This window comes from Neoarius graeffei, chromosome 18, assembly GCF_027579695.1.
Source record: "Neoarius graeffei isolate fNeoGra1 chromosome 18, fNeoGra1.pri, whole genome shotgun sequence".
In the NCBI taxonomy this organism is placed as follows: Eukaryota; Metazoa; Chordata; class Actinopteri; order Siluriformes; family Ariidae; genus Neoarius; species Neoarius graeffei.
In genome coordinates, this window is record NC_083586.1 from 36,664,978 (window position 1) to 36,678,923 (window position 13,946).

Genomic DNA, 13,946 nt, shown 5'->3' on the forward strand with positions numbered 1-13,946 from the left:
ATTTTGTCATTTAAAAAAAATAATAATGAAATCGTTGCTACTACATACTACAGGTGTGCATGCGTCTATAGTGGATTTACTCCTGGTTAATTTTGCTACAGTATTAAATATTATGCGCCGTGCATGATCATTAGACTCTTACAGCACAATGACATGGTGGCTAGTGCCTCTATGTGAAGCAATAGCTAAAAAAAATTGACTTTTGGTGACCTTGACCAGATGACCCTCAAAATGTTGGCCGTTCTATTTGAGACCAATGCCCATCTATCCTGAAAGTTTCATGAAAATTGATCCAGATGTTTCCCCGTAATATCGTTAAAAAAAAAAAAAACAACCCCAACTGAAAACAATACCTCACCCCACTTACCCCATAGCAGGCGAGATGGTAATAATAATAATAATAATAATAATCAAATATTAAGCACATCGCCCTCTAGTGGTAACTGATGAATGGAAATTTATTTTTCTTTCCAGAGATAAACAAACCCAAAAAAAAATAAAAAAAAACATTAGCTGGAAAATCAAGATATTTTATTGAGATGAGACAAAATAAGATATCGTATGAAAGCACTTATTGAGAGCAAAAAAGTGTTTAAGAGCCCTGATTCTCTAATGCAACATTGTACAATTGTACAAACAGTAACATTTAATAATATTCAAATGCAAAAAAAAAAAAAATCTTTCTGGAAAAAGAAAGCAGCATGACAACGTATTCAATTTAGTTTTTCTAAAAAAAAAAAGTTCCATTACATGTTTTCATTCTATTTAATTGTACATATGAGCAATAAATCAAATCACTACTTAATCAAAATTGAAATTTAGCTTGACTGCAGTTTCTTAATTCTTTGAAATCTTTTGGTAGATCAAAACTGTCAAATTACACAAAAAAACAAAACCTTCGCTGTACAATGTTTGAACATCATCCGTTCGTAAAACATTTTCCAATAATGCCCCAAGACTCATAGAAGTGAGCTATGGCCAGACGAAGACGCTCATTTCTCACTGCTCATCTGTGCATTCAGACATGGACCGTTCACGTTTTTCACGAACTGTAACAAAGTTCAGCAGGTCAACGGCTGTCACTACTCCAAACACCATGTGCTTCATTGTGGCAGACCCATCTGTCAAATCTGAAAGGAAAACACAAGGTAAGGCCACATTATTGGTTACAGAGAACAAAGCAGGACTTTGCATATTTAAATAAACATATTACCCAAAAATAAGAGTTTTGCAAGATTATCAGAGCTCCACCATACATCTCAGCAATTCAACAAAAGTTAATCTTTATGAAGGCCTCATTCACAATGCCATACATTTTAAATTCTGATGAAATATTAATGACTAAACCTCCTCTTGTTATTTGACAAATACAAGTTGTTCTTTTACAGCCACTAAATCTTGTTTTATAGCAAATAACCAGGATTAAATCTAATACATTTTTATGAAAAAAAAGAGCCAAGGTATGATGTATAGAATCATTTGTATCGTAAGATATATTGCAGAGATTGGCGGGGGGGGGGGGGGGGGGGGGGGGGAGTAGAAGAGGAAGAAAAATATGGAACTCACCTTGCAACTAGCATTTCTAAAACAAATACAGGCACATGTCTAAAAATGCAAATTAGTCTGCAGTTACAGTGCCTTGAAAAAAAAAAAAAAAAAAAAGTTTCCATACCCCTTGAACTTTTTCACATTTTTCCACCTTACAACCAAGAACTTAAAAGTTTTTTATTGAGATTTTATGTGATAGACCAACACAGAGTAGCACATAATTGTGAAGTGAAACGAAAATGATAAATGGTCTTCAAAATTTTAAACAAATAAAAATCTGATGTGCATTAGTACATCGCCGATTCCAAAAAAGTTGGGACAAAGTACAAATTGTAAATAAAAACGGAATGCAATAATTTACAAATCTCAAAAACTGATTGTGGCAGTGGTCAAGCGTCGGTCTGTGACCGGAGGGCGGAGTCAGGGAAGGTTCTGCTCATTAGGCAGAATCACTGCACCTGAGGTTGATTAATGTGTTTGTGTGCCTTCCCCAGTGACCACGCCCTATTTAAGGAAGCGCGCGAGAGCAGAGCGGTCTCTCTCCCCAACCTGACCACAACAGAGGTGTGTGTGTGTGTGTGTGTGTGTGTGTGAGAGAGAAAGAAAGCTGAAAAGCAAGCTGAAAAGCTATAACAAACGGGTTTTGTGAACTCCGTTCTGGCCTGCCGTCCTTCGGTGCTCCACCCACCCATCCGAACTGCTACACTGATATTGTATTCACAATAGAACATAGACAACATATCAAATGTCGAAAGTGAGACATTTTGAAATTTCATGCCAAATATTGGCTCATTTAAAATTTCATGACAGCAACACATCTCAAAAAAGTTGGGACAGGGGCAATAAGAGGCTGGAAAAGTTAAAAGGTATAAAAAAGGAACAGCTGGAGGACCAAAGTGCAACTCATTAGGTCAATTGGCAATAGGTCATTAACATGACTGGGTATAAAAAGAGCATCTTGGAGTGGCAGCGGCTCTCAGAAGTAAAGATGGGAAGAGGATCACCAATCCCCCTAATTCTGCGCCGACAAATAGTGGAGCAATATCAGAAAGGAGTTCGACAGTGTAAAATTGCAGAGTTTGAACATATCATCGACAGTGCATAATATCAAAAGATTCAGAGAATCTGGAAGAATCTGTGTGTAAGGGTCAAGGCCGGAAAACCATACTGGGTGCCCGTGATCTTAGGGCCCTTAGACAGCACTGTGTCACATACAGGCATGCTTCTGTATTGGAAATCACAAAATGGGCTCAGGAATATTTCCAGAGAACATTATCTGTGAACACAATTCACCGTGCCATCCGCCGTTGCCAGTTAAAACTCTATAGTTCAAAGAAGAAGCCGTATCTAAACATAATCCAGAAGCGCAGACGTCTTCTCTGGGCCAAGGTTCATTTAAAATGGACTGTGGCAAAGTGGAAAACTGTTCTGTGGTCAGACGAATCAAAATTTGAAGTTCTTTATGGAAATCAGGGACGCCGTGTCATTCGGACTAAAGAGGAGAAGGACGACCCAAGTTGTTATCAGCGCTCAGTTCAGAAGCCTGCATCTCTGATGGTATGGGGTTGCATTAGTGCATGTGGCATGGGCAGCTTACACATCTGGAAAGACACCATCAATGCTGAAAGGTATATCCAGGTTCTAGAGCAACATATGCTCCCATCCAGACGACGTCTCTTTCAGGGAAGACCTTGCATTTTCCAACATGACGATGCCAAACCACATACTGCATCAATTACAGCATCATGGCTGCGTAGAAGAAGGGTCCGGGTACTGAACTGGCCAGCCTGCAGTCCAGATCTTTCACCCATAGAAAACATTTGGCGCATCATAAAACGGAAGATATGACAAAAAAAGACCCAAGACAGTTGAGCAACTAGAATCCTACATTAGACAAGAATGGGTTAACATTCCTATCCCTAAACTTGAGCAACTTGTCTCCTCAGTCCCCAGACGTTTACAGACTGTTGTAAAGAGAAAAGGGGATGTCTCACAGTGGTAAACATGGCCTTGTCCCAACTTTGAGATGTGGTGTTATCATGAAACTTAAAAAAAAAAATCCTAATTTTTCTCTTTAAATGATACATTTTCTCAGTTTAAACATTTGATATACGTCATCTATGTTCTATTCTGAATAAAATATGGAATTTTGAAACTTCCACATCATTGTAAATAAAAACGGAATGCAATTTGTACTTTGTCCCAACTTTTTTGGACTCGGGTTGTATTCAGCCCCCCTGCGTCAATACTTTGTAGAGCCACCTTTTGCTGCAGTTACAGCTACAAGTCTTTTGTGGTATGTCTCTACCAGCTTTGCACATCTAGACACTGAAATTTTTGCCCATTCTTCTTTGCAAAATGGCTCAAGCTCAGCCAGATTGGATGGAGAGCGTCTGTGAACAGCAAATTTAAGTCTTGCCACAGATGCTCAATGGGATTTAGGTCTGGACTTTGACTGGGCCATTCTAACACGAATATTCTTTGATCTAAACCATCCCATTGTAGCTCTGACTGTATGTTTAGGGTCATTGTCTTGCTGGAAGGTGAATCTCCTTCCCAGTCTCAAGTCTTTTGCAGCCTCCAACAGGTTTTCTTCCAGGATTGCCCTGTATTTAGCTCCATCCATCTTCCCATAAACTCTGACCAGCTTCCCTGTCCCTGCTGAAGAAAAGCATCCCCATAGCATGATGCTGCCACCACCATGTTTCACAGTGGGGATGGTGTGTGCAGGGTGATGAGCAGTGTTAGTTTTCCACCACACATAGCACTTTGCATTTAGGCCAAAAAGTTCAACTTTGGTCTCATCTGACCAAAGCACCTTCTTCTACATGTTTGCTGTGTCCCCTACATGCCTTCTGGCAAACTGCAAACGGGACTTCTTATGCCGGTCTTTCAACAATGGCTTTCTTCTTGCCACTCTTCCAAAAAGGCCAGATTTGTGGAGTGTATGACTTATAGTTGTCCTGTGCACAGATTCTTCCACCTGAGCTGTGGATTTCTGCAGCTCCTCCAGAGTGATCATGGGCCTCTTGGCTGCTTCTCTGACCAGTGCTCTCCTTGCTTGCTCTGTCAGTTTAGGTGGATGGCCACGTCTTGGTAGGTTTGCAGTTGTGCCATACTTTTTCCATTTTTGAATGATGGATTGAACAGTGCTTCTTGAGATGTTCAGAGCTTGGGATATTTTTTTTTTTATAACCTAATCCTGCTTTAAACTTCTCCAGAACTTTATCCCTGACCTGTCTGGTGAGTTCTTTGGTCTTCATGATGCTGTTTGTTCTTCAGTGTTCTCTAACAAACCACTGAGGCCTTCACAGAACAAGTGTATTTATGCTGAGAGTAAATTGCACACAGTAGGACTCTATTAACTAATTAGATGACTTCTGAAGGCAATTGATTGCACTGGATTGTATTTAGAGGTATCAGAGGACAGGGGGGCTGAATACTAATGCACACCACATTTTTCAGATTTTTATTTGTTTAAAATTTTGAAGACCATTTATCGTTTTCATTTCACTTCACAATTATCTGCTACTCTGTGTTGGTCTATCACATAAAATCTCAATTAAAAAAAAAAATTTAAGTTCGTAATTGTAAGGTGGAAAAATGTGAAAAAAGTTCTGAATACTTTTTCAAGGCACTGTAAAAGAGTGCTTACAGACCTTAAAGAGCTGTTGGATTTGGCCAATTGAAAAGAAACATGGCCACAACAAGAGAGTTGTCAATTGAAACAATGGAAAGGATGATGGTTTTAAGAACAAAACAAAAAAACCCTTCAAGAAGGAAATCCAATATGGTGTGTGACAAAAGATATTGTTCCCAGTCAGCTTTCGGGAGCTTGGGAAGTATAATTTATAGGTAGACGCTCTGACTGGGGTTTCAACTGCAATACACAATATTCACGGAGGTTTTAGATGGCTCAACAAATGTGTGTGTGTGTGTGTGTGTGTGTGTGTGTGTGTGTGTGTGTGTGTGTGTGTGTGTGTGTGTGAGAGAGAATATTTGGGATTTTGAAACATTGTGATCATTCAGTGTCATCAAAACATTTTTACATGTCGTGTTAAGAGTGCTAAATAGATTATTCAGCATCAAACTGAATACAGAAATCTCAGTAGTAGCTACCTTCCCATTTTTAGTACCAGTACAAATTTGTGAGCCAGGGAACAGAGCCCACTTATTTTGGCTGATACATCTGGAGGACACATCGACTTCATCCATGACCAAAAAACTGGCATAAGAACAGTGTTGCACTGAGAAATTGGCATCATGATGGCTTGCAGCGATATACCACAATGAACCGTTTTCCAAATCAGCTTATTGGGCAAGACACAAACAGTGAACTCCTCTTACCCATGAATGTCCTTATCTGGGGAAAATTAAACTACCCTATTGCACTGAAGGACTGGAAATGGGGAGGTCATGACAAAAGACTGGGCACTTACACTGAATCTGCTCATGCACCACCAGGGCAAAGTGATCCATCTCCAGAATGCGAGAGAGTTTTCCAAGGTTATCAGTTAGACAAATCTGAGAGAATATGGTTGTGTGTTAGTAATTTGTTTTTTCACACAGCATAGCACTGGCTACTAGCCCAATAAAGATGGTTGTGTGATAAACCTGTTTGAACTGTTTGTAGAGCACTTTGCTGACGGGATCGGATGGTTTGATCTTCCCAGCTAGCAGAGAGGCTAACATATTCCCCAGGGTGACCATACCAAGAATGACCCTAATCCACAGAGAGGAAAAACACTCCGTGAACCAACAGGTGCCAACTCTACACACCCAAGAAAAAAATGTTTGTGCTTACACCACCTTTCCCTTTCTATTAAAATGATCCAAACAAGTGTTGTAGCATGCAAAAAACAGATCAGTAATTTTTACAGGAACATTGTCACTGACCAAAGGCAATGCTACAATAGAAGATTCTACTCTTTGTGGCAGCGTATAATTGTATGTGTTGTAGCATGTACTTATCAGAATGAACTAATAAGTTCTGGTAAATGTAGTACTTATCAGAATGAACTACAATGTTTAACATTTTTTCCAAGCCTTTTAAGTAATTACCATAAAAATGCACTATTTACAATAACATTTTGCACTCCTGGCATGAATGTGTGTGTGTGTGTGTGTGTGTGTGTGTGTGTGTGTGTGTGTGTGTGTGTGTGTGTGTGTGTATGAGGAAGTAAGACACCCACCCAGCCTCATCTACAACTGGCGCTTGGTCAAACGCGTTTTCTTTCAGAATCTTGATTGTTTTTTGACAGTTGACTGTGGGCAACACAGTGAGAGGAGCTGAAAGGTTTAAACTCTGTAACCTGAGATTCCACCACCTAGAGAGAGAGAGAGAGAGAGAGAGAGAGAGAGAGAGAGAGAGAGAGAGAGAGAGAGAGAGCACCCCTTGTTCAAAGTGCTTTTTGTTTAATAGCAGCAGCTGTAATGTTCTAAAGTAAAACATCCATACAATATCACTTACAGTATCTCGCAAAAGTACTCATCCTCCTTTGTGTTTGTCCCATTTTGTCACATTACAAACTGGAATTAAAATGGATTTTTGGGGGGCTTAGCACCATTTGATTTACACAACATGCCTACCACTTCAAAGGTGAAATTTGTTGTTTTATTGTGACACAAACAAACCAAAATTAAAGATGGAAAAAACAGAAATCTGGAGTGTGCACAGATAGTCACCCCCCAAAAAAAAGTCAATACTTTGTAGAGCCACCTTTTGCCGCAATTACAGCTGCAAGTCTCTTGGGGTACGTCTCTATTAGCTTAGCACATCTAGCCACTAGGATGTTTGCCCATTCCTCAAGGCAAAACTGCTCCAACTCCTTCAAGTTAGATGGGTTGTGTTGGTGTACAGCAATCTTCAAGTTATGCCACAGATTCTCAATTGGATTGAGGTCTGGGCTTTGATTAGGCCATTCCAAGACATTTAAAATGTTTCCCTTTAAACCACTCCAGTGTAGCTTTAGCAGCCTGTTTAAGGTCATGGTCATATAGGAACGTTAACCTTCATCCCAGTCTCAAACCTCTGGCCGACTCAAACAGGTTTTCCTCCAGAATTGCCCTGTATTTAGTGCCATCCATCTTTCCTTCAGTCCTGACCAGCTTTCCCATCCCTGCAGATGAAAAAAATATCCCCACAGCATGATGCTGCTGCCACCACCATGCTTCACTGTAGGAATGGTGTTCTCAGAGTATTGGGTTTGTGCCACACATGGCATTTCCCATGATGGCCAAAAAGATACATTTTAGTCTCATTTGACCAGAGAATCATCTTCCATGTGTTTGGGGAGTCTGCCACATGCTGTTGGGCAAACTCCAAACGTGTTTTCTTAAGCAATGACTTTTCTGGCCACTCTTCCATAAAACCTCGCTCTGTGGAATGTATGGCTTAAAGTGGTCCTATGGACAGATACTCCCATCTCTGCTGTGGATCTTTGCAGGTCCTTCAGTGTTATCTTTGGTGCCTTTGTTGCATCTCTGATTAATGCCCTCCTTGCCTGGTCTGTGAGTTTCGGTGGGCGGCCTTCTTGTCAGGTTTGTAGTGGTGCCATATTCTTTCCATTTTGCTATAACGGATTTAATGGTGGTCCCTGGGATAAACAAAGTTTGGGATATTTTTTATAACCCAACCCTGATCTTGTGGCACAAGTGGCTAGCACTGTCGCCTCACAGCAAAATGGTTCTGGGTTCAAGCCCAGGGGCCTTTCTGTGTGAAGTTTGCATGTTCTCCCCGTGTCTGCATGGGTTTCCCCAGGTATTCCGGTTTCCCCCACAGTCCAAAGACACAGGTTAGGCTAATCGGTGGCTCTAAATTGTCCATAGGCATGAGTGTGAATGGTTGAGAGGAGAAAACCTCTAACACAATCCAATAGAAGGCAATGGGAAACCACTACCGTAATGTTCCCTAGAAACTTTGATGGCTGAAGGCGTCAGAGCGGCCACGTCACTGTAGTGATATGCCAAAATGGATGGAACCCTGATCTATACTTCTCCACAACTTTGTCTCGGACCTGTTTGGAGGCTCCTTGGTTTTCATGTTGCTTGCTTAGTAGTGTTGCAGAGTCAGGATCCTTCCAGAACAGGTTGATTTATACCAGACGTCATGCGACACTGATTGCACACAGGTGGAGCTTAATCAACTAATTATGTGACTTATGAAGTGAATTGATTGGACCAGATCTTATTTCGGGGTTTCATACGAAAGGGGGTGAACACCTATGCACACTCCCGATTTCTGTTTTTTCATCTTAATTATTGCTTGTGTCACAAGAAAAACAACAATTTGCACCTTTAAAAGTGGTAGGCATGTTGTGGAAATCAAATGGTGCTAACCCTCCAAAAATCCATTTTAATTCCAACTTGTAATGCGACAAAACAGGACAAACACTTTCGCAAGACACTGTATGTGCAACATAAGGCATGCAGTCCTTACCAGGGCTTCCGAACCATGAGGTCTTCTGCAGTGAGGAAGCCTTTTTGGAACATCCAGTTGTCATTTAGGAACTTGGTCCTAAATAAAAAGACGAATTATTCTCTTACTATGGACACACAAGTGATTGGAAAACTAAATCTCTCAAACACTATTTAAAGCATTACATTAATTGTTGGCATGAGTAACTATGGTAAATGCTTCCATCTGACAACTTGTTATATTTACAAACCATCATCAAATTCAAAGCCAAATTCCTTGTCCCAGGATTAGTATATACATAGTTTGCACATGACGTCACAGAGTCGGGGATTCCCTAGTGGCGGCCATCTTGTGGGTCAAGCTTACCGTACGGGTCACTGAGCACACATTGTAACGCGTGAGTACAAAGTCTTCAAAAGAACCCAAGCAGGCTATTTAAAGCTAGCAATGGTGCACACCTGTTGTATTCACGGCTGTCGTAATAGGTCAGATGACGACGTCAAGCGGAGCTTTTATGGAATTCCCACTGTACGGGAGCACGAAGGCGAGCAAACAAAGAAAGAAACTCAGCATACAAAGGAGAAATCTATGGCTTGCGAGAATCAACCACAAGGATTATCAGCCTTCCAAACACAGCAAAGTCTGCTCCGATCATTTTATAAGTGGTAAGTTGTTTAAATAAACAATCAATTGTGTTTAAGTTTGTTTCTGGAAACCAAAACATTGTGTAAACAATCTCTGGAGAATGCCTAACTGGAACTGCTGAGTGTATGTTTACATTGTAATGTACACTTAATATCGCTCGTTTGTCACGTTTCTATTTGACACTTGTCACGTCACTCACGCAAGGGTCATTTTTGAAAAACATTTTAGGTCTATTCTGTATGATTTGAGTTTAATCAACTTATTACGGTTGCATAACATTCAACAGTATTTAATGCTAGAATATATAAAGTTGTATATAATCAGACAGCCTTTAAAGTTTGATGAAGTCAGTTTCAGGCTTTGGAGCAGGCTTTGGCAGTTTCAGGCTTTGGCAGCCCTGCATAGTCACTTGAAAATGCATCTTTGTCCACTTCGTAGGGGTCAATTCCCCCAATCAAGGCCAGTTTGGCTGCATACTGTTGTCGTGAGATGCTGTCTAATGTATCTATATACTTCTGTTTGCTTGATTTTGCCGACATTGATCTTTATTTTAGAAAGCTGACTATACAACTTCATAAATTCGTCCGAGATAACGTAGCCGGTAATGGCGATGGTCCGTTTTGTTTGACCCACAAGATGGCGGCTGGAGGGCGTTCCCCGGAATGCCGTGACGTCAGTGAAAACTATGTATTCTAGACACAATTCATCTACATGTCAAACCAGAAATAGCCATATACACATAGTTGAACATCAATAAACTTTTCCATTGGGCAAATGGCTTCCATCAGATTTCTGAAGGTTTCTGTTAGGGATTTTCTGGATACCATTAAGAGACAATAAGAACCCAGATAGAGCCTTCTTTCATGTGTACATGACCACCATCAGAATACAACTTGATACGTCTTCAGGATCCATTAGGAACAACACATTCCTTTGAACTATCATTACAAACCACAACAACTGATGGCTTTTCATATATTATACAGATCCAGAGCAACATATAAACTTTTGAACCAATCCTCAGGGTTTTATCGGGGATCCTAAAATTAAAAAGCTATTGTCAGGAGATCCCAAGTTTGAATCCTGACAATAATCACAGCCATCCATGGCCAGGAGTCGAGGCAAAACTGGCCATGTTCTCTGGGTGGGCGTGATAACATGCATTCACCGGCCACTTTATTAGGAATACCCATCCACCTGCTGTTTTATGCGGTTATCTAAGTCAGCCGATCCCTTGACAGCAGCACAAAAGCATATAAATCATGCAGATACAAATCAAGAGCTTCAGTTAATGTTCATGTCAAACATCAGAATGGGGAAAAAAAAAAAAAAATGTGACATCAAAGTGTGACCTTCACTGTGGCATGGGTGTTGGTTTGAGTATTTCAGAAACTGCTGATCTTCTGGGGTTTTCACACAGAGGCGATTGTGACCCCAAGCAAAAATTTCCAGGGGGCCCTTCTGACCAGTGTTCATCACCAATATATGTTATAAATAATCTGACACCAACAAAAAATGTATGAAACCAAAGTTTTTTAAATTCCAAATGTGAAAATACAAATGGTAAAGAACAATAAAAAACAAAATAAATAAGCCCTCGGGCCCTGACTCTCGGGGGGGCCCCTGGGCCAGGGGGCCCCAAGCAGTTGCCTGCCTTGCCAGTTCACAAGCTGTGCGTCTGTTCACACAGGATGGTGCAAAAGACACTGAATGAGCGACAGTTCTGTGGGTGGAAACACCTTTCTGATAAGAGAGCTCAGAGGAAAATGGCTAGATTGGTTCGAGCTGCCAGTTATAATATAGCAACTCTCTACAACCATGGTGAGCAGAAAAACATCTCAGCATGCAACAGCAGGAGACCATTAAAGTGGCCAGCGAGTATATGCTCTCTCTCTCTCTCTCTCTCTCTCTCTCAAACACTAGTCATCAAAAACATCTGTAAGCTCATATGTAGAAGTGGGCAGATACTGTTTTCCTCAGTGTGTTCTGCAGCCTTTTGCAGTAGGGGATAGTTAGCTGGCGTGTTGGAGTTGGTAGATGACCAAATCGAAGTGAAACGACAGGGAAAAAGAAAGAAAAGCACAATTCCCCCCACCAGCAATTAAGAAAAACTGTACCTTTTGCCTTGACAGACTTTTGCCCCTTTAGCCTTAAAGTGCACATCCTGGACCAATTTCGTGTTGTTTTTTTTTAAATATGAAAGTATGTCCCTTTACACACTCATCCAGAAGGGTAATTTTGCACAAGGCCATCTATCTACAGCAGAAAAAAAAAAAAAAAAAAAAAAAGTCTGGAAAAATCCCAAGGGAGTCTGGAGCCAGATTCGTGACGTCACCTGAGGACGCGCCAGCAGGCTGCGATAGCTTGCACGGATTCAGTGCACAGCCTGTGTAGACCAAGTTTAGCAGCTAGCGATTTTGCATTGAAATATGGAATTGTCACCCGAGCTTCTAAACCCATGGATTCATGCATCAATGCTCATCTATCTATTGTTACACAAATCATATTTTTTCTAATTACTATTATGTATTTATATATTTCTTCATTTAGAAGAGTACTGGCTACTGTAGGAGAAAGATTTCATAAGCTACAAACATGGAATCGGCTAAGAGGGTTGTATATACATTTAATGTGTTTGACAGGTCCCAAGATCTCAAGCCCTGACACGCATATCCCTTGATACATGTGAAGTAAAATCAGGGACGGACTGGGACCAAAAAACGGCCCTGGACTTTCCCCCCCAAATAGGCGCACGATACTATTGTATACTTACTATAGCACTATAGTACAAGTGCTATAGTGGTATATTGTCTGTCATAACAAAACCAACACAGATGAACTATTTTCATAACTTTTTTTTTTTGTCATAACAAAACCCATTTACAGATGAACAGGTTTTTGGGCTTTTGCTGGGAGTGGTAACTGAAAAACTGCTCCAGGCTGTAACTGTCTGAACTGAGGCGGCTGAAATATTGTGGCACTGATCCCTCATTCTGGCACTTTCCTGCACTCTCCCTGTCATCTTTTGAGCTGCCACTATCTTCAACCTGAATAAACGAACAATTAAAAAGATGAAGTTGGATGCTGCTATTGTTGATTATATCTAAACTATGCAATGGCATCTAGGAAAACCCTTCACACTGTGCACTGACATATGCTTGATTAACATTTGTTTAATAGTATTATTTGGAATGACGGCCTTTAAACCTGTACTTATACCTCAAAATTCTATTTTTAAAAACCAGCCAAAACTTTGGATAAACATAGCATTTGATACCTAGGCTACAGACAAGAAGAATAAAACAGATTTGGAGGTTTTTCCTAAATCCCAATTACAATTTTAGCCTTTCAGGTCTATTCTGTGTCAGAATTAGCCTGCTTGACACATTTTATAGTTTTAATATTATGCTGATTTTTTGGTAGGTAAGCCTGACAAACAGATCTAAAATTAGGCTATTAACAAATTGCACAATGCAATGCTGCGGTGATTAGTTATGATACCATTCAACCAATCATCCTTCAAACAACATTTGTAGCCTATTCCACAGACATTCCACCACGCACCACGAAAAAGAAGATAAATAGTGCCAAAATGGAAAACACTTCTCCCCCTCAAACTTTTGGTTAATGATAGGCTAGCGCTTTGGTTCCCTTGAACGTAAAGAGCCTAATCTGCATGAATTATGTAGAGGTGAACATATGAAATCGTGGCCATTTGTGCTTGCCTATCTATTTATAATTGGCTTGCTTGGTAGTTACACGTTTGTTTTGACAGCAATAAACCACATATTTCTCATCATCACACCGCAAATCCAGTCAATAGAAGATTGGCCTACTATGAGAGGGGTCTACGAGTGGCCTTTACGTAACCTGTTTTATGCTATGGTTTTATGTCGTTGTCACTTACCGGTACCTCCTCCTCCGGTGAAATTCCCTCAGCTGCCTGCCCCTCATCATGACCATCATCATCAGCATTTGGTTGGTCAGGTTGGATGTCCACCTGGTTCTCAGTCTCGCTCGGTGATAACGTGACATGAACGTTACTGCTGCTGCTTGCAGTTGCACTGCTGCAAAAAAGCTCTGCGAGGAGCTCTTTTGAAGCATCTTTTTCAAGTGACTTCACTTTTTGTTTTAACTTTTCCTATCCACCTTTCTCCTTACGTTTTCTGCTTGCCATCTTTCTGTTGACAGACACTAACGTTACTCTTCTTTGTTGGCTTTTAGGCCTATGGAATAATGATTGACGGATAAATTATTGTCTTAGCGCCACCTGTTAGTTGATAGACTGAAAATTTTGGTTATTGAACAGGGCCGACGGCCTAGACGGGACAGCCGT

At 40.6% G+C, this 13,946-nt stretch overlaps 1 protein-coding gene across 1 annotated transcript in view; it reads right to left on the reverse strand.

The window, feature by feature from the left end:
• Positions 1-557: 557 nt before the first annotated feature.
• The window catches only part of cbsa (cystathionine beta-synthase a), a 44,124-nt gene continuing 30,735 nt past the window's right edge, over positions 558-13,946 (reverse strand). The window contains exons 11-15 of the mRNA XM_060898754.1: positions 8,987-9,064; positions 6,741-6,875; positions 6,163-6,271; positions 5,988-6,072; positions 558-1,130 (exon numbers count right to left, since the gene is read on the reverse strand). Coding sequence (XP_060754737.1) covers positions 1,000-1,130; positions 5,988-6,072; positions 6,163-6,271; positions 6,741-6,875; positions 8,987-9,064 — 538 coding nt within the window. The 3' untranslated portion in view covers positions 558-999. The remainder of the gene's footprint in view (positions 1,131-5,987; positions 6,073-6,162; positions 6,272-6,740; positions 6,876-8,986; positions 9,065-13,946) is intronic.